Below are 10,904 nucleotides of genomic sequence, written 5' to 3' on the forward strand. Positions count from 1 at the left end.
GACCTGCGTTTTGAGCATACATACATTTTGGTAGTATATTAGGAAAGGATAGATCCATCTTTTCTTTTAAGGGTTAAAAAAATCCATGGAATATGATGAATCTGTATGGTTTGTATCGCTTATATTACGATCATCTCGATGTATAATCTTGATGTGAATTGCCACAATGCAGAGTCAATTTACAAATGACATCAATAGTACAAAACTCTGCAGCAAAACAGCAAGCACAAACAATTTATCTCCTCCGTCCATGGAATTACAACTAATGTAGTGAAGGGGGGTGTTCTAGCTGATTTCTGTAAGATGCTGTAAAGCTGTTTATTTGGTGCCAGAATCATGCCAATTTGTCATTGTAAATCTACTAGTGAAAGTGAGGCGGTCGGAGGACGCTGAGTCGTAACAGCTGGTTGAGGAGGTGATGCAGTGAGGGGTAAGGCATCCGCAGGAGCTCCCTACAATAAGCTACGGTTGCCATGGCAACACAGGGGGAAATTAGGTGTTAAAGGAGTATCTTGTTATGCACAAAGCACAATGCACCAGTAATTTGGTTTTATTTTCAAAGTTAGACAGTAGATATCCACAATCATGTGTGAAAACATTGCATGCTTGAGTGTTTTTATTGTATGTCATGACATATCAGTCACTATATTATACTATAAAAACACTGTAGCTTGTTTATGTGTGTGCGTGTGTGTGTGTGTGTGTGTATATATGTATATATATATAAAATGTGTGACAATGTGTGATTTAAATATTCAATTTAATATTGAATGTTTTTTAACTTTTAAATGTACTTTGAATGCATGCTGTCCCACCAGTTAGATTTACTGTAATATCAGTTAACTATAAAATACCAAAGCATAAGTTTTAGCAGCCTGTTTAAATAAAACCTTCCCAGCATCTGAAAAGATCCCACTCCTGTGTGTGGGACTGCAGCTTCAGCGCCCTGGGTGGAATTTAGAGACAGAATGATGATTTCAAAGGAAGCTTATTCAGCTGTAACAATCCGATGAGGAATTCAGTCTCAGGTGGTGGTGGAAGTTTGCAATCGGTCTCTGAGCAGAGGGGATTTTCTAACCTCTATTTATTTCCTTTAAGCTTCACTGCATCTAACAAAAAATCATTTGCCATTGCGAAATGTGTTTATTGTGTATATACTGTATACATCACATAGATATATAATTTTAAGAATGGGTTTAATGACATTATAACTGCTGTATGATATAGTATTTTTTATTTACTCGCCTACTAACATTATATTTTGACAACGTCTTCTACGTAGTTGCTGAAGGACAATAAAAAACACTTTGGATAAATAATACATAGAATATATGACAGCATCTTTTTTAATATTAAGTTAAATGTGAAAACATATTATTATTATTAATACATAACAAAATAGGCATTTCATTTGTATAAGGAAAAACAAACGCACACTTCGCTCTCCAGGTGGCCTAAAAATAGTCGACTGGTTTTTGGTGAAAATGATGACCAGAACAGCAGCTCTATCATTAACCTGTCAAAGTCATTGCGGTTGGAGCTCTGTGAAGCATCGCCATTCAAATGCAGAAAATATCACGCTGTTATTATACTGTGCTCCCAACTTTTGGAGGTTGTTCGTGATATGATATCAGATGTGAGGATTTTCTAGGCCCTGCAGGGAAGTTCATCAGATTTCAGCTGGTGGATGGGTCTATCACGAAACTCTTCTGGGCTGGTGCACCGAAGTCTTTGCAGAGGAGAGTGATTAGCCCTCGTCTGGGCTACGTAATGTACCAGCGAGTTGATGCTACAGTCACATTTCCATGGGTTGTCATGCAGAAACACCTCCTTTAAACCTGAATCAATCAGAGATGTGATTAACATGTTACACTTAACAGAAAAGAATAAAGAATTATTTGTATTTATGTTTTCTACCACAAAATAGTGTTACATCCTCTTTTCTGCTAGCAATTATGCTAATTAGGTTGTTTAGATTTTTCCATTTATTTTTAGCTTTGATATACAGGTGCATCTCAATAAATTAGAATGTCGTGGAAAAGTTAATTTATTTCAGTTATTCAACTCAAATTGTGAAACTCGTGTATTAAATAAATTCAATGCACACAGACTGAAGTAGTTTAAGTCTTTGGTTCTTTTAATTGTGATGATTTAGGCTCACATTTAACAAAACCCCACCAATTCTCAATAAATTGGAATGCTTCATAAGACCAATAAAAAAACATTTTTAGTGAATTGTTGACTTTCTGGAAAGTATGTTCATTTACTGTATATGTACTCAATACTTGGTAGGGGCTCCTTTTGCTTTAATTACTGCCTCAATTCGGCGTGGCATGGAGGTGATCAGTTTGTGGCACTGCTGAGGTGGTATGGAAGCCCAGGTTGCTTTGATAGCGGCCTTCAGGTCATCTGCATTGTTGGGTCTGGTGTCTCTCATCTTCCTCTTGACAATACCCCATAGATTCTCTATGGGGTTCAGGTCAGGCGAGTTTGCTGGCCAATCAAGCACAGTAACACCATGGTCATTGAACCAGCTTTTGGTACTTTTGGCAGTGTGGCCAGGTGCCAAGTCCTGCTGGAAAATGAAATCAGCGTCTCCATAAAGCTTGTCAGCAGAAGGAAGCATGAAGTGCTCTAAAATTTCCTGGTAGATGGCTGCGTTGACTGTGAACTTCAGAAAACACAATGGACCAACACCAGCAGATGACATGGCAGCCCAAATCATCACTGACTGTGGATACTTCACACTGGACTTCAAGCAAAATCGATTCTGTGCCTCTCCACTCTTCCTCTAGACTCTGGGACCTTGATTTCCAAATGAAATGCAAAATTTACTTTCATCTGAAAAGAGGACTTTGGATCACTGGGCAACAGTCAAGTTCTTTTTCTCCACAGCCCAGGTAAGACGCTTCTGATGTTGTCTCTGGTTCAGAAGTGGCTTGGTAGCCCTTTTCCTGAAGACGTCTGAGCGTGGTGACTCTTGATGCACTAACTCCAGCTTCAATCCACTCCTTGTGAAGCTCTCACAAGTGTTTGAATCAGCTTTGCTTGACAGTATTCTCAAGCTTGCGGTCATCCCTGTTGCTTGTGCACCTTTTCCTACCCAAATTCTTCCTTCCAGTCAACTTTGCATTTAATATGCTTTGATACAGCACTCTGTAAACAGCCACACCTTTCAGTAATGACCCTCTGTGACTTACCCTCTTTGTGGAGGGCATCAATGTTCGTCTTCTGGATCATTGCCAAGTCAGCAGTCTTCCCCATTATTGTGGTTTCAAAGAACAAGAGATACCCGGAATTTATACTGTAGGCATGGTCATTAATTGAAACTCAAATGTAAATATTATAATATTTTGAGATACTGATTTGTGACTTTCATCAGCTGTAAGCTCTAATCATCAAAATTAAAACAAAAACAAAAAACTTTTGAAGTGTTTTATTTTACATGTAATGAATTTAAAATATATGAAAGTTTCACTTTTTGAAATAAGTTACAAGAAAAAATGAACTTTTCCACGACATTCTAATTTATTGAGATGCACCTGTATATGTGACCCTGGACCACAAAACCAAGTCATAAGGGTCAATTTTTCTGAAATTGAGATTTATACATCATCTAAAAGCTGAATAAATAAGCGTTCCATTGATGTATGGTTTGTTAGGATCGGACCATATTTGGCCCGAGATACAACTATTTGAAAATCTGGAATCTGAGGGTGCAAAAAAATCTAAATACTGAGAAAATCATCTTTAAAGTTGTCCAAATGAAGTTCTTAGCAATTCATATTACTAATCAAAAATAACGTTTTGATATACAGTAAGATATTTACAAAATATCTTCATGCAACATGATCTTTACTTAATATCCTAATGATTTTTGGTATAAAAGAAAAATCTATTTTGATCCATACAATGTATTTTTGGCTATTGCTACAAATATACCCCAGTGACTTAAGACTGGTTTTGTGCTCCAGGGTCACATATTTAGAGTTGCATTTTTTAAGATAAAATGATAAAAATGTTCAATTACATTGCACTCCATCTAGCTCAAAATTACTGAAAGTTTTTACTACGGAAGGCCTAAAAATCAAACTTGATTTTTCCATTTATTTTTAGCATTAATATATTTAGAGTTGCATTTTTTAAGATAAAATTATATAAATGTTCAAATACAGCTCAAAATTACCATGGAAGGCCAAAAATCTAACTTGTTTGAGCGACATGGGCCGAAAGTAAATGTCGCTTTATATCCAGCTATAATATTATTATTTTTCAAATCAACTATATTCTATACATTTCAATTTCAAAAATGTTAAAATAAAAATGCTAACTAAAAAAGAAGATCTTCATGTATGTGTTTTTCTTCTTTTTCCTATTTGTTTTTTATGATACAACAGTGTTGGCCAAATCAAAGGTCATCGCCGGCCAACTTCGGCCCATGGCCTCTAGTTTGAGTATCTCTGGTCTAGCTGAACACATACGCATGTCTTATGTAAACAGCCCTTAAGAAACGAGTCTGATTGGGGTTGGAATCTGAATCTGAAACTAGCCTAATAATGTTTGGCTGTCTTAAGCCGGGGCGCACACTGTGCGATTTTTAATAGTTCTTTACGATTGTTGCTTGTCAGACTGTACGAATATGATGATGATGTCACACTGTGGGATCTCAGTTGTCATTAATGTCAGACTGTACGACAGTCAAGAAGACGCATTAAAAACACTGCCAGAATTTGTTTGCACGTAAGATTTGTGGGAAGGGAAGTCGTGGCCTAATGGTTAGAGAGTCGGACTCGTAATCCAAAGGTTGCGGGTTCGAATCTCAGGTCGGCAGGGATTGTAGGTGGGGGGAGTGAATGTCCAGCGCTCTCTCCACCCTCAATACCACGACTGAGGTGCCCTTGAGCAAGGCACCGAACCCCCAACTGCTCCCCGGGCGCCGCAGCATAGATGGCTGCCCACTGCTCCGGGTGTGTGTTCACGGTGTGTGTGTGTGTTCACTGCTGTGTGTGTGCACGTTGGATGGGTTAAATGCAGAGCACGAATTCCGAGTATGGGTCACCATACTTGGCAGTATGTCACTTCACTTCATTTGATCTCAACGGCCATTAATCAGCTGTCTGTGTACATGTCAAACCAACGGTCAAAGACTACAGATTTAGCCTAAGATTATAGGAATCTTTTAGGATTTTCCAAATTTGTCTCAGAAAAACAAATCATGGCCAAATTCGCACAGTGTGAGCTGGGCTTTAAAACTAATAACCAACTAGTCATTCAGAAAACCCACATACTAGTCACTTTTAAAAGTCCTACTTCTTACCTTGCATGTTGGCTAACATATTTCCATCAATGGCATGAAGCCGATTCCCACTTAAGCCCACGTGAGTAAGTTTAGGTGTGTGTCGGAACACGTCAGCTGGCAGACTCTCAATTTCGTTCTTTCTCACATAGAGCTCCTGCAGGTTGGAAAGACCTTCTAACGTGGCTGCGGTAAGTGTGGAGAGAAAATTGTTGTCTAGCACCAGCATCTCAAGACCAGTCAGGGGTGCAAAGGTCCCAGCTTGGATACTCTTCAGCTTGTTGTTGTCCAAATTAAGAAAAAGCAGCTCGTCAAGTCCGACAAAGGCTTTGGGTGAGATGCTTTGGATGTGGTTCAAGGCTAGATCCAGGACTTTGAGGGCAATCAGAGGCTTGAATGTATTTGGTGGGAGAGCAGTGAGGGTGTTCAGGGGCAGATCCAGCTCTGAGAGGTTCCTCATGCCAATGAACATGTTAGGTTTCAGACTAGCTATCTGATTCTGGCCCAGCATGAGAAAGCGTAGGTTTAGGAGATCTTTGAAGCCCTTCACTGGGAGTTTGGACATTCGGTTTCCTTGCAGATTCAGAAGCATCAGTCGCTGGGCACCAGCAAATGCCTGAGGGTGTATTGATTTGATTGAGTTTCTCTCGAAGTTTATGCTCTCGATTTTAGAGACGGAGCTCAGGATGTTGGCTGGGAGGTCCTGCAATACATTTTCACCTTGAAAATAAAGAAACAAAAGGAAGCGAAAGAGGTGGGCTTAATACGTGGTGCTGAAGTAAATATCACTATGCTCATACTTAAAGGGTTAGTTCACCCCAAAATGAAAATTATGTCATTAATTACTCACCCTCATGTCGTTCCAAACCCTTAAGACCTTTGTTCATCTTCAGAACACAAATTTAGATAGTTTTGATGAAATCTGAGAGCTTTCTGACCCTGCATAGACAGCAATGCAACTGAAAAGTTCCCAGGCCCAGAAACGTAGTAAGGACATCGATAAAACAGTCCATGTGAAATCAGTGGTTCAACCGCAATTTTGCAAAGAAAACAAAAACAACGACTTTATTTAACAATTATTCTCCCCTGAGTTACCATCTTCCGCCAGTTTGGAGAGTACCCAACACATGTTCTCCTTCTGCAGCACCATGAGGAAAGCACATGCATGCATTGTGATACTCTCCATAATGGTGGAATACGTGATTTGGAGGAGAAGAACTGTTGAATAAAGTAGTTATTTTTGTTTTCTTTGCACACAAAAAGTATTCTCGTAAAATTGAAATTGAGCCACTGATGTCGCATGGACTGTTTTACTGATGGCCTTACTATGTCTCTGGGTCTGGGAACATTTCAGTTGCGTTGCTGTCTATGCAAGGTCAAAAACCTCTCAGATTTCATCAAAAATATCTGTGTTCCGAAGATGAGCGAAGGTTCATTTTGGGGTGAACTATCCGTTAAAGGTAAGGAATTTAAACCATACAATAGTGTTGAGTTCCGGCAGTAAAAATCAGATACATTTTTTCCATAGAGGGATTGGTTTTTAATTTATAACTTGAGGGAAAAATACTTCTGGAACAAATGGAGCTGAAAAAGTGGACAGGCACCATTGCTCTCTATACAGACTCAAATTCTGCAGCTAATTTACATAGATTTTGAATGATGAACCAGAGCTTTAGCTAGAGACCAGAATATCATAGAGACATAAGGGTATGTTGAGGCAGTTTTGAGGCAAGCACCTAGCAGCCACCCAACATACCCTAGAAAGTCCCTAGCAACCACACAGAGCACCCTAGTAATGCTCTAATATCAATTTCAAATATCTTAGCAATGGCCTTACAACTATTCATAGTATTATTGTGGTAACTATCATCTACATCTTCTTCAGAAGGTTAAAAGATTCAATTAAAAGAACAGCACTCTTTTAACTTGTCCGTTCTTCATTGTAATACTACACAAATTACTACACAAATTTTAACTAAAGCGAGAGGTTTGTGTCTGAGCACTGGGTCGGGAATAATAACTAATGCACTAACAGTGTAACCATAGCCGTCAAATTACTATAATTACTGTAATTATTCTAACTACTGTAAAACATTAATATATGCATTTCCTTTAAGTGCACGTTGCTTCAGTGTACTTTCAAATTTGTCATTGTTATTTTGTGATGACAATATAAGATGTTTGTCTGTCGTTTGTCTGACGTTGCTGGTTTCCTGCCTTTATGACCGGAAAAGTAAAAAAACAACACAATATAAACTGATCATAACAGTCCAGCTAACTACAGTAGGCTGGTGCAGATTTAAGTTTGTTTTATATAATTTTTTATATAATGTAAAAAAAAGTATATATACATTATGTTTTTTAAACGTACACTACTGTAGTTTTGGAGTTGGGAAAATACTTTCAATGTTTTTGGAAAACACTTGGGGTCTCTTATTCATGCCAAACCGCATTTATTTATAAAACAATAATGTTGTGAAATATTAATACATTTTAATAAAAAATAAAAAAATCAAATGTATTAACTTCAGTGTCAGACAATCCTTCAGAAATCATTATAATATACTAATTTAGTGCTCAAGAAACATTTCTTATTATTATCAAAGTTGTGCTGGTTAACATGTTTGTGGAAACTGTGATACATTTCATTTCAGGATTCTTTGATTAATAGAAAGATCAAAAATTTTATGTAATCCAGCTTTGATAAATAAAAGTATTAATTTCTTTCAAAAGAAAAAAAAGGTACATTTTTGTTTGAGTATGCAGTGTAATATGGCTACATGAAGATCCATGATGTATGAAATGTTTAATTTAATATATATTTCCTTGTTCCTTTATATTTTGTCATAGGGTTACCACTATCACTAAGAACATTTCCTCCAAAAACAAGACTGCAGTCTCTGCTCACCCATTTTAAGGATCCAAGTGTCCAGAGGGAGTTTGGGTGGGATGCTCTCAAGTCCCTTCTTCTGACAATTGACTTCAGTCTTTTCCGTACTGGATTTCTGACTGCATTTACAAGCATCGGGGCAGTTTTCAATGGCCTCCGCAACCCACATCCACATAACAGCTAACCCTGCAACCAGCTTCATATCCCTGAAAACACACAGAGCCAGTGATTTAATTATGCCATAATCCTACTGAAAAGAGCATTAGGAGTATTACTGCAAAAAGAAACCCACTCAAAGCGGACATAATGTTTGTATTTGATGCAAATTACTCATGCAGACTTACCTTGTGACCAGATGCTTAATAAGACTTCAGCGTCTAAATTTCAAAGCTGTTGTTCACGCAAAGCTAGCAGTCGGTCTGTGCTCGGTCTGAAATGAGCCGAAATGTTTGCCCCTCTAGTAAAAAAGTGCAAGGTCTGTAAAAACTCCCAGAACAGCAAGTTGGTGAGAAAAATTACATGCACAGATCATGACAGGTTCCCTGCCAAATGAACTCCTGTGTCCCTAGAGAGAAATGTACGGGCATGTGTTTTTGCGTTTATGTGTGAATTCACAGGGCACCTTATGCACGGATTTGATTGTTTAACTTGGCACAGGTACGGTCTGGTTGATGACACAGATTGATGTCACTGTTATATCAGTGAGCACACATGATAATAGGGTGGGTGGGTGAGCACTAGTGATCGGTGGAGGCGCCACAACCGCTCTGCCCTCTGAGAGCCTGCTGAGCTGATAAGGATAAGGACCTCATACATCTTCCCCCTTGGGCTTTTCTTGGCATTGTCCACCAGGATTAACAGTAAGAGCGAGTCACAGTTTCTCAGTTTCTCGCTAGCATCATCAGTGTCACTCTCATTTTACTCTTTGAAAGAGGAGGGCCGGCTGCAGGAAATGCACAGACCTCTAGAGATGTTATTATGGCAGCGTCTTTAAGTTTGACGTGTCTGTTCACCGAGATGATTTTATTGCGTGATAAAGACGAAAGCTCTTTCAAGGCCCGCCAACAGCAACACAATATGCAAGCCATCTGGAGCAGCATAATTATAATTTCTCCATGCTCAAAGCTGAGAAAAACTGACGCACCGCCTCTCGCCACCCAAAAAGAGGAGCAGTCAGAGCTGATAAAAAACCGTCTGTGTGATTCTGATTAATAGGAATGTGTTAGTGCTGCATCTGCTCTTTAACCATTATTCATTTCTGTATCGAGTAAACAAACAAAAACAGCTAGATAAATCAAAGTTTGAAGTGCATTTCATGCTTGCTTTCAGTGGGTTTGTTAAACAGCTATACATGCACACTACTTTCAACATCAGTGAACTCCCTCCCACCACCAATCAGATGGATGTGTTGTTGTAAAATTAAACTGCATCTTGAATGCATTTCTCAGCGTGCTACAGCTTCGCTCTTATACTCTGTCAGCGATGCCAAAGAGTACCAAAGCTGGATAAATTCCTATAATTTCCAGTGCTGTAATAAATTGCAAATGGACTCAATCAGCCGCAGCATGCTGCAGTCAAGAACACAAAGATTGAAGACAAAACCACATATTACTAGAGGTCACATACTGTCTCAGATTTATGTCCACCTTCAATGCTTGAGCTCTATTAAAAATGCCCATCTTGCTCTGTATGAGAGGAAACAATGGGTAACCTTTTATATCAGTCCCTGGCGAATTATGATAAATGCACTAGGCTTGGAGTGTGTAGCCTCTCCATATGCAAATATGAAACACAATTGAGCAAATATTTGACTCGATTTCACACGAAACATAATTTGACTTCAGTCAAATGGGTTTTGTACAGTCACTGAAATTATGTGTTAAAAACAATTGTTCAAATTTGCTAAACTCTTACGAAATTGTCACGGGAAAGAAGAAAAGCCTACTTTAAAAGTGAGAAGCACTTCACACAGATCCAGGCTAACAGATGTTGTCTCTAATAAAGCACAATTTAGCATGACACTAAAACCAATTATCTTTCTAATGTGCAGATTCATGGGTACTTCATTTGCTGCGCACTGGCCAAGGAATGAAATGGTTTCATGCATCAGTCACTTTGTCATTTCCCTTGATGAGGGAAGTGATACTTTGACACTAGATACTTCACCCCAGGAGCCCAAAATAAACATCCTTATGCCAGCTGACCTTTCACAGAGCAAGCCCTACATCAGTTGTGCATTACATTGCTGACATCTAGTGCTAGACTGTAGCTAATGCATAAGAATCAACAATGATGAGTCTAAGCGCTCTTCCTATACTCATCAAGACTGAAATATGGGGACAGACCTTAAGTAGAGAAATTCAAATGTGACAAATGAATGTTTACTCCCCCTTCAAACCCAGACTTTTCTTTCATGGAACACAAAGGGAGGATTTCTGAAGAATATGTATGCGTCCGCCATTCACTGTGACCACGAATATCAAGCTTCAATGTTAGTTTGGCATAAGAATGAAGGTTTGCTTCTGTTGTACAGGCCTGTTAGGAGACTTGTGACTTGATATTGTCAAATGTCATTCTTATAGACTCCTATGTGTAACTAATTTTGTTTACCTGTTATATGATATTACATCCAGGCAGAATATGTATTTTGAAATCTTTACAAATAGGGATGGGAAATGGAACTTACATTTTTTGACAACATTGATCAGTTAGTAATCA

At 38.6% G+C, this 10,904-nt stretch overlaps 1 protein-coding gene across 1 annotated transcript; it reads right to left on the bottom strand.

Annotated features, from left to right (window-relative positions):
- Window positions 1-1,126: 1,126 nt before the first annotated feature.
- On the bottom strand, window positions 1,127-8,623 carry LOC306844333 (uncharacterized protein). Its single transcript, XM_079376379.1, has 4 exons — window positions 8,531-8,623; window positions 8,205-8,392; window positions 5,318-6,016; window positions 1,127-1,838 (listed from the first exon to the last, which is right to left on the bottom strand). Exons 2-4 carry the CDS (start codon window positions 8,386-8,388, stop codon window positions 1,648-1,650), a joined length of 1,074 nt encoding a protein of 357 aa, XP_079232505.1. The 5' UTR covers window positions 8,389-8,392; window positions 8,531-8,623; the 3' UTR covers window positions 1,127-1,647.
- Between the last annotated feature and the right edge of the window lie 2,281 nt (window positions 8,624-10,904).

This window comes from Barbus barbus (assembly GCF_936440315.1).
Source record: "Barbus barbus genome assembly, chromosome: 24".
Lineage (NCBI taxonomy): Eukaryota > Metazoa > Chordata > Actinopteri > Cypriniformes > Cyprinidae > Barbus > Barbus barbus.

Coding starts and splice junctions, on each gene's coding strand:
- LOC306844333 (XM_079376379.1), bottom strand. CDS start 8,388: ATGAAGCTGGTTGCAGGGTTAGCTGTTATGTGGATGTGGGTTGCGGAG. Junction 6,017..8,204: donor CACTTGGATCCTTAAAATGG/GTGAGCAGAGAC, acceptor TTTATTTTCAAG/GTGAAAATGTATTGCAGGAC. Junction 1,839..5,317: donor TATGTTAGCCAACATGCAAG/GTAAGAAGTAGG, acceptor TGATTGATTCAG/GTTTAAAGGAGGTGTTTCTG.